The sequence below is a fragment of the Fusarium proliferatum genome (genome assembly GCF_900067095.1).
Source record: "Fusarium proliferatum ET1 genome assembly, contig: FPRO_scaffold012, whole genome shotgun sequence".
NCBI classification, from domain to species: domain Eukaryota; kingdom Fungi; phylum Ascomycota; class Sordariomycetes; order Hypocreales; family Nectriaceae; genus Fusarium; species Fusarium proliferatum.
In genome coordinates, this window is record NW_022194801.1 from 520,513 (window position 1) to 534,385 (window position 13,873).

The 13,873-nt window shown below is 49.5% G+C and overlaps 1 protein-coding gene across 1 annotated transcript; it reads right to left on the reverse strand.

Moving 5' to 3' along the window:
- Nucleotides 1-1,958: 1,958 nt before the first annotated feature.
- On the reverse strand, nt 1,959-5,249 carry FPRO_13275 (putative glutamate dehydrogenase, NAD(+)-specific; the record flags this gene model as incomplete). The annotated part of the gene is made up of 2 exons (XM_031222710.1): nt 1,959-1,992; nt 2,047-5,249. The coding sequence occupies 2 exons, from the start codon at nt 5,247-5,249 to the stop codon at nt 1,959-1,961; spliced, it is 3,237 nt and encodes a 1,078-aa protein (XP_031088142.1).
- Nucleotides 5,250-13,873: the final 8,624 nt, after the last annotated feature.

A 13,873-nucleotide genomic window follows, 5' to 3' on the forward strand; every position in this document is an offset into this window, starting at 1 on the left:
TGGCCCAAGTTTCGTTTCCTGGCGGGACCTTGGCCGGGCGCCAAAAAAGACTGACTCCACTGCCGCAGTGAAACTACCACTGATACTGTCACTGTCAGGCACCTCTATTGGTGTGGTTACTGACTGATTCAAGAGGAACAGATCTAACGTTTTCTGCCCTAACAATAGGTTGGATCCCTCCAGAACCTTTTAGCAGATTTCCATGTCTCCTATTCTAACCACGTAGTCCAGATGCCAAAGCCCCTAATGCACTCTGTCTATCGCAAACGGGGTAATGTTAGTGCGGAGGAAGACGAGCCCTTTGAATGGAGCGTCACTCGTTTCAGATAACTCGCCCATCCAGGTTGAAAGCAGCTCGATAATCGAGTGCAAAAAGATCTACTGCACGGAAACAAAAGTGGAGGCTACGGTTTAAATGGCCGGTCTATTAGACCATTTTTAGGGCCATCCTGCCATCCTAGGCGGGAGAGAACGATAAATGTAAGCAAAAGAAAAGAAGAGTGCGTGATGAGACGACGATACTGATAGCAGGGGTCTCTTTTTTTCCACTCCATGACTCTCCCTACTCCGTTTGAGGGCGGGCTGAACCAGTCAGAGTAAAGTACCATGATGCGAGCTGCAATATTGATTGAGGTGTGAGCTTAAAAGAGTCATGCAGCGCACTGTAGAAAAATGATTGCTTACCAATTGACAATGTTTTTTGCTTTATTTATCAACTGCATACCTTAATCTACTGTTCGTAGCCTCTTCTTGTGGTGGCATCTTACCTCGCGCCGATTCCGCGACAAGACGGGATGGAGCGCGTTTCCCATTAAAACCCCTGAATAATTAGCGTTTCCAAGAAACCGTAAACTTTGGCTCTAACGCAACCGGGGAATCGTTCAGGGCCACCCGCGTCTCGGCGGGGCCTTTGAAACGCTGAAACGTCCACAGGCCAAATGGGTCTTGCTCAGGGGAAATTGTGTTCATTGGCTGTGAGTAAATAAATGTTCCTGTCTCTTATCCAGCTTCAATCCACTTTATGAAAATAAGACAGTCAGTCCTTCCTTCAATTGACTTTTCAACGTCACTGAAGTTATGTAATTAAATGTCACGATGCACCTGAGTTCGCCAATTTGATGCTTACTCGATTGCCAGGCCACCACTCTCTGTGGCGATCACTGTAACCCTCAGTGGCCTCAAAGTCACCTCTGCAGTCTATTGTCTGTAACCTCACATGTCCAAGTCAACCAAATCAAGAGGTATGCAGTGCAATTACCCAGCATGCCATTGGATTACACCAAAACACCGTCTTGCAGAGGAAATAACCGTTCGTCTCTCATCATGTGCTTCTCTACCAACTCAGCCATCTATACAAACGATCAGCCATACAGCCGTTGCCACGATAAACTCATTGTACATATGAGGAGGCCATGATACGCCGTCACGCATATGTGCATGCAAGTTGTTGTCCCGCCAATGAACTGCCAACATGAAATCAAGCTGTCTATACATGACACGTGACAATGCCATGCATTTCATGTGCCAGGTATCTTGTCTAATGTGTTCTATTTCTATCACACTCAGCACGACTGATAGATCACTTCGAGCAATCAGATCTCCAGGTCGCTCTGTCGTTATCCTGAGACAATCATGTGTCCCAAAGTCTTTCTCCAGAGTGTAACAGCAGAAGCAACGAGAAACAACACAAGTTTCACTTGATAAACTCACCAAGTGAAATCACTCATGGGGAAACAAAATATGAAATTCAAAATCTTGATTAATATCGACTAAATAAACATAGTCTTTTCTGACTTTTCTTTAACCTTGACCCATTCATTAGGCCCATGCCAGGGCCGTCCCAAATATGGCAAAACACACCGTGACAATGCTCATCTCTCATCAGAGAAAACAAATAATGCTATGCTTGTAAACAAATCAAATCATACGCTTCAACACCGTTCCATGCAATCAACTTTTTAGTTGGCGATCTGAGCCATACGCTTAGACATACTGTTGCAATAGTTAGCTTATGTTCTGGTATTGTGGTATACGGGTTAAACTTACAAGTCGTAGAAGGCAAACTGGCTGGGGCTGCTGCCGAACTCGTACACGAATCGACTGGCAAGGTAGGAACCGAAGATGCTTCGGAGGTAGGAGTCGGGGATGCGAGCGATCAAGGTGTCGAGACCAATCTTCTCGAGAAGAAGACGGGGCAGAGCATCTTGAAGGACAGATCGGCGGATCTTCTCGTTGTCCCAGAGGTCGGAGTGCTGGAGCTTCTCATCGAGATCGGTAATGGCAACGGAGAGCTTGTCAGAGAGGATAGATCGGGGAGTTCCGGTCTGCTCGTGCTCGCGCCAGATAGCCTCAAACTCGAGGCGGGCGTTCTCCTGAATCTTGAGCTGAACCTGCTTAACGTAGTCCTGGTAGAACTGAGGAGCCTCGCCCTGGGCGTTGTGGCACATGTTCTCAACGAAGCCCTCGTCGTCAAAAGACAGAGAAGCAAGAACCTCAAGGGAGGACGATGTCACACCACCCTTGTTGGCAGAGGCATCCTTGTACAGAATGCAGCCAGCAGCCTCAAGGCGAAGCTTAGCCTCCTGGGTAATGAAAAGGTTGGCGCCCTCAACGAGGTAAGGGATGATGCACTTGCCATCCTTGATGAGACGGTTGACCGAGATGAGGTCAATGGAGGCGGGACGACCACCACAAGGAACGAAGCAGTCGACACTGCCAGTGTCACGGAGATGGAAGGTGTTACGGAACGATGTGCCGTTGTTGATAACCTCACCATTGGGGAGAGTGATGTTAACATCGTCGCACAGGACTCGATAACCCTCGGGAGACAGCTTGGAAACATCGTACTCGATGATCATCTTGCGGCCGTTAGCAAGGCGCAGAAGCTCGTCACGGTCGAGACCGTTGGGGTCAGCAAGAACTCCAGAGCCATCGACGATGGCAGTATACTTCTCGTTGCCGAGCTTGATCTCGTTGCTGCCCAGGTCACCATCAGGGCCACCAGTCTGCATCTTGCGGATAGTAGAGGGGTCAAGCTCGAGCTTTCGGTAGATACCCTTGACATACTCACGAACAGACAGAGTGGTCATGCCGTAGGTGTCGTGAGGAATACCACCAAGCTTGGGAGACTTGCCAGTGAAGAAGGACTTCCACCAGGGGGCGCCACGGGATCGAGCGTGCTCAGTAGCCCAGTCGACCAGCTCAGCGGTGTTCTCATCAGGGCCCATGAAGATGATCTCCTCCTTGCCGTAGAGGTCGACAATAGGGTTCTTGATACCAGGGGTCTCGGCGGGTAGAAGAAGATCAAGGATACTATCAATGTACTTCTCGAAAGCCTCACGGGCACGGTTCTGCTGCTTAGGGTCCAACAGAATAACACCCTTTGAGCCACCCTCGGGAATGTCCTTGTTCTTGCGCTGCTGTGTGCTGGCAAGGCCGTAGTTCTCATCGAAGATGCTTCGGGCGTTGATGCCATAAGCCTCCTTGTTGCGAGACTTGACGATTCGGATACCACCACGAGAGATATCCTTAAATCGGAGGTGGAAACCTCGGGACTCAGAGCTGATGACGAGGAACATGCCGTAGAGGGGCTTGGGGTATTCGACCTCGGGGAGGAAAGATGGGTCAAGACGGAAGCTCAGGGCGACCTTGGTAGGAGTGAAGTAGTTGGTCTTGAGTATGGCGTTGTTGAACACACGGAATGCAGTGAGAACCATCTCATCATGCTCGTTGTTGACGTTCTTGGAGATCTTGTCCTTGAGAGCGTCATCGGAGAGAACCTCAACGGACAAGCTGGAGGAGACAACCTTCACGGGGTCCTCCTGGTCCTTAACAAGGTGGATGTTGGCGAAAGAAGCATAAAGAGCACGAACGAGACCGGGGTAGTTCTGAATAATCTCATAGATGTACTCAGGGGTAAAGGTCTCGGAACGGAGACGGCGCTTCAGGTTAGAAAGGAGTGCCTGCTGAGCGTTGTTCTTAACATCCAGAAGCTCAGCAAGCGTAGAGTACTCTGGTCCCAATCGGTTCAGGAAGTGCTGAACGAAGACCCAAGCGGAGTGGGCGTAGACGGATTCCTGAAGACTGAGCTGTCCATCGAGGAAAAGGTTGTGGAACTTATTGTGGGGGAGGCAGTAGAGGAGAGAGACCTCCTTGGAGATCTGGTCAATGGACTCCTCAAGAGAAGGGAACTGCCCACTGGTCTCGACGGTGTCAGAGGCAGGTCGGAGGTAGACACTCATGACGGTGATACCGTTGGAGAATTGCTCGAGGTACTTTCGAGATGAGGTGACGCCATAGTAGTGGTAAAGGTCACTGAGGGCAGAGAAGAGACCCTGGGCAGTGCGAGAGCGGAAGGCAACGACCATTCGCTTCTCATCAGTGTTCTCAATATCGAAAACCTCGATGACGGGACCAGCTCGGTTAACGGCGAGCTCAATGATGTCCTGGTAAATTTGCTTGGTGTTGTCAGTGGCCTTGCGGAGGAAACCGTTATCAGCAATGAGCTCTAGGTTGGTCTCCTTGGGGTTGGTCTCCTCAGGAGGAGTGGCAAACTGGCACTGATAGACGAAGTAACATCGGAGAGTGGCCTTGGAACTGGGGCTCACGACAGCGGGAGATCGGAATGTCTCAACGCGGTACTTGCTGGAGCCGGGGTGATCAATGTACTTGGCCTCAAGGCGTTCCTCATAGCGAGGACCGGCAGTGTTGGTCTTGCCAGCAACGCTGGTATCAATGTAGATGGCATGGTCGTTGGCCTCCATGTCCAGTCGGATCTCTTCCTGCTTGTCCTCGCGAGCGAAGGAAGCGACCTTAGCGGCATACAGAGAGGTGATGTGGCTGGAGATGACATCGGGGGTCTCAAGCTCGAAGTAGACATCATCGATGCCAAGCTTCTCGTAGAACCACTCGATCTGCTCATCAATTTGGGGCTCAGGGACGAAGCCAGCAGCTGAGATGATAGACTTGACAGTCTTCTTCTGCTCGGGCTTGCCAGTGAACTCGGGGGCAATGTAGCCAACGGTGGCAGATCGCAGAATGCGGTGGCCATTGCCGCCGTTGCCATTTTGCAGAGGAACGGAGAAGTGAGTAGGCTGGGGAGAAGGACCACGGCTGGCCTCGGTGGCCTTGACGTTAGCCACGGGGTTGGCGGAAATGGCAGTCATGTTGGATTCCTGATATGGATCTGTGTAATCAGGGAAAGTCTGCGAGGGCAGCATGTTAGTGGGCGATTCTGTTATAGACGCCATCTTGGCGAAATGCCTAGATGTAGAGTGAAGTTTGGTGGTGTAAACGCAAGACGAGAAAACGAAAGAATAGAAAACAGTGAATGGATGAATGGGATGGAGACGAGATGAGCCAGCTGCGAGTATCTTATATAGTCAAGACAGTTCGGCTCAAGCAAACAAGGAAGCCTGAAGATAACAGTTCTCCTGTCGTCACCGCTGTAGCCAGCTCAACCAGAGTTTCGGTCAGGGCTCGTGACTCAATGCGAACTAAGGATGGCTGCTGACCCAGAGGCTGCCCTGCGCCCGTGAAGGCCAAACTCAATGATCTAGTGATCATTGGTATTGAGCCCATCCCGGGAGGCTCATTCCAGGTCCTGTCCGGGGCGTCCATGCTCGCACTCAGTGAACGCCACTAGATCGGGGACCTGAAAATGCACTGCAGATGCTGGGGCAGGGCCTGGGGCTGTTTGCAGCACCGCATGCGAACCGCTCAGCTCGCTGGGACGCTTATCTCTGATACGGAGCACCAGAATCCCGGTGTAAGCCGCCCGGGCCGGCTCTCGTATTCTCGCCATTGGGTAGTGGAAATCAGGGGAAAGCCAATCAACGGGGCCATGGGTTCGCGATAAGGGCAAAATGACGAAGGGGTAGTGGGCAGTGCTGTAGTCAGATAAGACTTGTCCGCTACTTACCGGCTAGAGTTTGTGACGATCAATTCGTTTCGTCACTGAAAATAGATAATTTCTAGGTCGGTAATGCCGAGCTTATAGCGGGGCCTTCTAAAAGAAGATGACGAGAGGAAGTTATTCAGAAGAATAACAACAAGATTGCCGTAAAAGGGTCGGGTTCTCAGATGAGAGGAGGGTTGGTTAGAGTTCTGACAGCAGGTTAGTATGGATATCTGTCATACACTGCCAACCTGAGCAGGCGCTTGTTTAACTCGGGGTGCACGAACTCAGCGCAGCCATCCGTCAGCCCTGTCGTAAATAGAAACTGAAGACGGTATGTCTAGAACAAGAGATAACAAAAGCTCTCTTGATACGCCGAGGTTGGTTTGAGATGACGAGGTTCAAAGCTCAAGCCAGGACAGGGGAATATGATCTCTAAACAAAGACAAGGGAGGAGTGATAAGGGGTTCAAGGTAGTAGAACAGAAGAAGGCTTCTTTTTGTGAGGAGAAGCAAATGCAAAATGCAATAGGTAAACAAAAAGTTTGAGGTCAAGTGACTTATCTCTCCAACTTTCGAAGCCAGAAGATTTGGGACTGGCGATGGAAGCTTTATATACTGTCCGTGTCTAAGTGTCTCTCAACGACGACCCAGAGGTCTACGATGGTACAAAGTACCTCCCAGTCTTTGCAATGGGGTACGTACCAGCATGAATGTCTCCATTGACTCCAAACATGTCGACATACTGCCTTCTCTTACACCGTCTCGCCTGTAGGTACCGAGTAAAAGTTGTCACGCTGCCATAAAAAAACCACATCCCTTGCCAGGTCCTGGTCTTCCGCTCACCTTGACCACACACCCCCTTCCAGCTTGTGGGGCAGACCCTGCTGGGAGTTTGCTGGGCATGAGGCCCGGCGGGTGTTTATTTTGGGGTACGTGTTTGTTGGTTGCCTTTCATTTGCACCGGGCAGACCGGAGAAAAAGTGCAGTGGACAGCAATAGGCACAGCGAATGACCCCCGCCACAACTCTCCTAAGGTACTGTACAGCGGCTTACTCACAGCACAGGACATGCAGCACATTCACAGAGCCTATGATTTGCCTGGGCACTCACTTGGTTCGATTTCCTCATATTTCACTTGGCAACCAACAAAATAGAAACTTGGCATACACAAGAAGAGATAGAACCTAGCATTCAGACAATAAATATCACCGGCCCGGTCGTCCTGAGGCCTCTCCTCTCCTCTCCAATTGGTACCTGCTCGCTACTGTACTGTACCACTACCACCCCTCCTGAAGCGGAGCCCAGCCCAGCCCAGCTAAGCCCGCCAGAAGAGTCGAGAAGAAAGAATTTTGGCTGCAGCAACGCCCCCGATCGTGATCATGACCTCACGGAGTACAGTGCAGTACCTACGAGAAAAAGTCCCATTCAATTACCCAATAGTGCCTCTGGTCTAAACCTCAAGGGGAAGCCTTGTTTGGAACCTGACTTTCTCTCGCCTGGACCAAGCGCCTGGTTCCTGAAGAGTCTGTACTTGTTGCGTGTAGGTGAGGGAGCCGTGGGGAAGAGGCCCGGTTATTCGAGGCTCTGCAGTTTTTGCATAGAATCCCGCCTTCTCCAGATTTTCGTTGTTTGACATCACTAGTGCAAATTTGTTGCCAATGGGAGAGTTGTTTGCTAGACTTCAACTCTTCTGCCAGTTTACGTCGACATCTTGTAACAACTTCACATACCACACATTCTCGCATAATGGATACCAGCATTTATTCTGAAATCCAATAGCTTGAAGAGTTTTCAGAGACTAGCTGGGTCAGGACAAACGCTCTATTTGACAGGTTGGTCACTGTAAGTCGACATAAAGAGCCTCCAGCTCCATTTACAGACTTTGATAACGTAAGTCTACATAACTATCCATGCGCTATGCATGAAAACAGCACCATGCACTTAGCTTCTTTCGCTCACCAAAACGGTGTGGAGGATGGTGCGATTCAACTCAATTCACTCACCACTCACCTTGGCTTGCCCTGCGGGTTCATCTCTGCGAGTCATCGTCAATGGCAACTTCGTGACATGCAGATCCGACCTTGAATTCCGGTTTTTCAATGTTTGCTCTCTCTGTTTTGGGTTTCAGAGGATTATTACAACGTTGAACTACGGCATCTCACAAGATGCCGGTCAACATGCACGTTGCCCTGACTGGTCGTAATAACTGCTTGAAATGATGTTGCCATGATGTACTTCAAGCTGTGCCGGGCCGTATTAACATAAACCTTACAGTTCTGGCATGCGAAACAGCCAGGCCAACAATAATGATGATTCGTACGAAAACTGGATCGCCTGCATCTGACTAGTTCCACGTCTTTGACAAGGACTTCCAGTGATATCTATTTGGAGCATGTTTGATAAATGTCATGTAGTTTCGAGCAACGTCGTCTTCAATGGGCCCATGTATCAACAATTGTGTCAGCCCATGGTTTACGTGGTGTAAGATAATGCTGGGATTTCGCATCAGCCAAGAAACTATATGCTTTGGTTGGTCCTGAGCCTGCCAACGAGCGACGAATAGTTCACATCCATGACACCTTGCTCAATTGATATCGTTCTAAGCCATCCAAATCTTGACAAGCCAAGAATCCGCCTCAAAGGGTACGGTACCTGAACCGAATTCCTACACGACTCACTACCCCAGACGGGAAGCTGGCGCTGAACGCTGACCGCAGCAGCAAATGCCAGGCGAGCTAGCTGAAATGCTCTCGTACCCCAGACAATAGAACCCAAATCTGGCTCACCTGACTTAAAGAAAGCAAAGCCAGTGCTCACCGAACTTTCCAGACCTTGGCCATTCTAAGGGGGGCGATCACGGGGCCGGGACTAGTCTCGATTTCCACATAGTAGGGGGAAATAATTTCATCTCGGGGGAGATCCATTCCCCAGATCCAGTGACAGTCAGGATCATGAAGTAAAAAAAAAAATGTGTTGGCAAGGTGATACTTCCCACCCTTCTTCTTCTCCAAGACACAAGCAAGGAGACAAGGGAGCAAGGGAGAGCACAGCACACCGGTAGGCTCTGACCTGTCGCTATTGAAGGAGCCGGACCACGACAAGGTTCCTCCGGCCGTCGCGGGGCCGTTGGTTCGGTACTTACGTACAGGTACCTTCTCCGGGGTACCATCAATGACACAATGGTTGAGGTCGAGGGGTCGTTGAGGAGCACTTGACTGCAGCACGAGGGGCTTCTATTGCGAAACGAAGGGCAAGTCTGGCATAAGACGGGAGTTGCACAACATATCATGGCTTTCTTGAATGATAGTGTTTAGACAAGATTGGTCTTGAGCTGCCTTGTTGTCATCAACAATACTACTCTTCAATGATTCATCTGACCTGGAACTGGAGCTCTAATTCTCCAATACCCCAGACTCCAGACTCTGGACAATCCCCCTCAATGGTTTGAGTTTTTCCCCCTCTTCTTCTCTCCATATGTTACCCAAAAAGAACACGAAAATACGTCCCTGTCCCACAAGCAACGGAGTCCGGCACCCACTCTCACACTCAAAGCTCCGGGGCAAGCAAAGGCCCCCGGACTCGCCCGGAGAGCCCCACACGGCCGAGGTCCGGCAGCACCGAGAAGGCCTTTTAAACTTGGATCTGGATTTCTATTACCCCCAGGTTTTGCCCATGGCTCCAGTCTTCCCCAGTCTGAGCCTGATCTGGATCTGGGCACAAGGACAAGAAAGAAAGAAAAAACTTCATAGCTTTCCCCACGACCCGCTTCCATCTCATCTCCCGTCATTTCCATTACCCCCGTTTTACTTGATCTTGCAGCTTTCGTGACAGCCACCGTTTCCCTTTGTTGCACTGCACGGCGCAGCCAGTCAATTTTACACCAACCAGCCAACCCCTAGGGGAAATGGTATCCATTGCATTACCTATTAATTTTTATTGTACGGAACCGTAGCGAGTTGCGTGCTTGCCCTGTGGCCCCGAGAGCCGTTCCCGCCTAAGCTTTTTGCTTTTACTCGCCGCTGTCTCGTGGCCTCTTTGGTTTGTCATGGGCGTCTTTGGTTAGCAAACCTTCCCTGTATTTTTACTGCACCCCGCATCCGGCGCTTGGAGGCGGACGCTGTTAACGCGTCACGAGGTGGGCAGAAAAACTTCCATAGATCGAACTTCTTTTTAGGGGGTGTGGCTAGGGCTGCCTGTTGGACCTGGCTGGCTGAGTGAGGCGCGCTCCCTTGACGACGATGTTGTTTTGGCCACGATACTCGGAGCTGAGTGCTTCCTGGCTTCTATTTCCAGAATGTCAGCCTGGGCGGTTGAGCGTTGTCACGCCCACATTCCGCGTGACTTTTAAGCTTCCAATTGCTGTTTCATTGGTCAATTGCACTGTCAGTTGATTGTGCCTGTGCTTTATTGTGGCTTGTAATAAAACGATACGTAGTTTATATACCCTGAGCTCTCAAAATCTGGGGAAGGTCAAGAAAAGGATCTTGGATCAAGAACTTGGCTGGATTATCGGATCATGCCTTTACCAGGTTGAAATACGGTATGTGTAGTCTTTTGCTGTCCATGTATCTGAAAGTTGAGCCATTGGCTTACAACACCCAAGTCGCATATCATCACATCCTGGTTACCTTCTCGTAATGATGAATACTCGAATCTCTGACGTGCTGTTCCACCATCGAAACCGTTCTCTCATCATCTCTAACGGGGGTCTCTGTCTCCAATCTGGACAAGACGGTGCACTCCAATGCCCCGTCCATGAATATCACGCCTCCACCATGAACCGCTTGTTGAGACAACGGTGACGGTGCGTCACGAAGTTGTCCTTCGTTACGAATGCATCTTGAATATGTCTCCACCCAGCTGCCCTTTCAAGGCACCGTATGAGCGTCACGCTGGATGTGTGAATATGTAGAACCGTATGTACCGTACCGTAGTGTTACCCACCTATTTGTCTCGAGCTTCGATTTGGCTTGGGCTTGTCGTAGAAGTTTCTATTTTTGTTCTTGCTACAGGTACCTGAGTTCATCACATCATCGACTGAATAGAAGCCGTCTTTTCCAGTCTTGTTTCAGAGAGATTACTCTGTATGCTCCTCGTGTTCATGATCATCTGCATATTTGTTTATTCGAACGACGGCAATGAAAAGTTCTTTTGAGCCAGATGATGAATTGTATAGAAAGTTAAATACGCACTGTTGTCATAATAAGCTGGCACATGGTTGGTTTACTTGAGTGACGGACCAATCAGCTCAACTCTCAACTAGCCAAACCTGGGGACAAACTGGCAAGCTTCGGCATAATATCAAAGAGGAATGTCACGATGCCAGTTCTGTTTCCTCATTGAGGACATTTGCTTGTCTGCAAAGGACGTCAATTATCACTTCGTTCGGCAGTAGGTATTCTGCAAGTACCTTCGATACCTTGCTGGTGTCTGAATGGCCATTTTTAAGGTGCCACCAAGTGGAATGTTGGGGAAGAGTTTTCCTCGACCACGGCAGCTAGTGGCTGAGCGAGGGGCCCCCAGAACGCCTAGACACTGAGATTCCCTAAGGTGTCACAGGTGGTGAGCAATCAACTCCACCATCGAGGCCATGCGCTGCCCTGTTTGTGGGTATTGTTCTATCCATACCCGGCCGAACGTGCTGCCGGCCCCCGGAGATCCTCAGGTACCATCCTCGTACCTTAGTCTAGGTACTTGAGCCGCTTGCAGTGCCCGCTATCTAAGGTAGTAGGTACATAGGTATCTGATCGGCTAACGACGCTATAACCAGATGGATTCGACCCAATGTAACCCATGCTTCTTTGGTACACCGTCCGGGGATCAGGGTCGCCCGTGCATGATCACGATAGCTTCATTGACCCTTTCTTTGACGAGTGACGGCCCGCCATGGAGATTAGAGCCCATACCTGGCGTCTTGCGGTGAGGGGGAAACAGTTAGCTTAAACGAACCGGAGCTCCAAATCACTACCCGGACGACGCAGTCACAAAGAACGGAGCTCTCTCACCAACAAACAGGGCCGGGGAGCTTTCCCTGACAGTGTTGACGAATGCATTTTGTGGTACCTTGCCAATAGCCATGGCAAGGAGCTGTCACCGTATCCCGGCATCATATCACATCCATTCTTTCTACATACTCTTTAAATTCGCATCGCGGGGCAACCCCTCCTAGCAGGTACACGCAAACCAACGGCACAGACACGTGTTGATTGCAAATGTGACCTTGTGCATTTTTTTATTCGAGGTTTATGACGAGTCTTTACGTTCAAAGCTGGGAAGAATTGTCAGAAATTAGTTGCTCGTCAACCTAGTCCTGCCGTGTATGGTTGAGTTATGTAGGTATTCTGGTATTGGAGCCAAGTGCATGGTGTAAATAAAGGCCAGTTTAGGGTGTCTCTCACACGCCATCAAGACCTCCCGTCAAGTTCCCCAGACAGCCCAGGCTAGGGGAGGAAAAAGAACACAGGACCTCGATCCTAAATGATAAAAAGACTTAGGGTAATATAGCCTAAGTTTAGGATGACTTTTGCTAAGTTTATTTTGACACCCTACAGTAAGGCTTGCTGTTTTCTTGCCCCCCCGAGGGCCAGGGTCCCGATTACTTACCTAAATGGCTCACCTTGACACCGTGCCGGCGGCCCAAGCGTCTCCTATACCTTACCTCATGCATCGTATGCTAGGTTATACGTACCATTGCTACCATGTTGCTTCTTCCATTTTGAGTCCAGAAAGAACTGTTCCTGAGCTTCTGAAGCTTAGCGAATGTCTGAGTAGAGATTGCCCAATCGGTGGTTTCGTCCCCTGTCTATCCACTCCTTCGCAAGGCATCACGGCCTCGACAAGTCTACAAGTTACATCAACAGCATCACACGGCATATTTCGGTATCGTAGACGAGATTTTCTATGAATCACGAGGCTCGTGCCTGTATAACTATTCTCCCATTCAATGCTTCGTAATCTAAAACCCTAGTGCGAATTGCATCGGATATGTTTACCGCTCATCACGGCAATTGGGTCTATATTTGTCGAATATACGTAATCTCCTTGCATCTCGATACAGTGAAACGGGCTGAAAAGGTCACGATGCCAGATGTTTAATTGCCAATGGCTTCTCGTCAATATTTGACGAGCTCCATTAAAGGTCATGTGTTGTACCCCTTGGAGCAGGGGAATAAACAAATTACGTACTAGTCTCGTTGCTTACAGGATACCAAAATCAACGTCTCAAAGCAATCAAGAAGCTAGGTCAAACTTGAACACTCCGACAACTCAACAAGACAGATTCCAAACATCCACTCCCGACTTTTCCGGTCGTTCCTCTTCCTTCCTGCGTCTCGCAATACGTCTATGACTCTCCTTCTTACTTTCTCTGCTTTTCCTAATTACTTTTATCTACGAGACGAGAAACAACAAGTATAGACTCAAGCTCCATACCTAACGAGTAAAATCGAGGCACTGTGTATGGCCTTCTAGCCAAAGCTACGTTCGGTCTTAAAGAAGCTGTTCGTAAGTTTCCCTCGGTTTCTTTTCGAGACTCTTCCCAAATGAGCAAACACATCGGTTCATGATGATGCTTGTTCTGCAAATCATGGCCGCGAAGTCGCAGGTGTATGGTTAATCAGCTTTGCATATTACGTGCCAACCTGTATCTCTTGGGCATGTCATCTTTTCTGAGGAGGTAAGGTAATATGAGCTTCTCGAGTTGTCTCTCTATTACACAACGTGGTATTGCTTGCACGCGTTCTATGCCAGGCACAGGCTGGTTCCATCAGAGGCGGGCATGTTCTTGCCGTAGTAGGGAAGCATGTATGTGTCAAGATCCTTTTGGAAGACCAAAAGGCCAGCTCTGCATATATGAATCTTGACCAAGAAGGCACATTACATCGTGGAAGGCTCACACGGCTTCGGCAGAATATTGCCGTAATCATAGTGGACGCCATGAAATTTTTGAGTGTGACATTCATACCGCCAATATAGT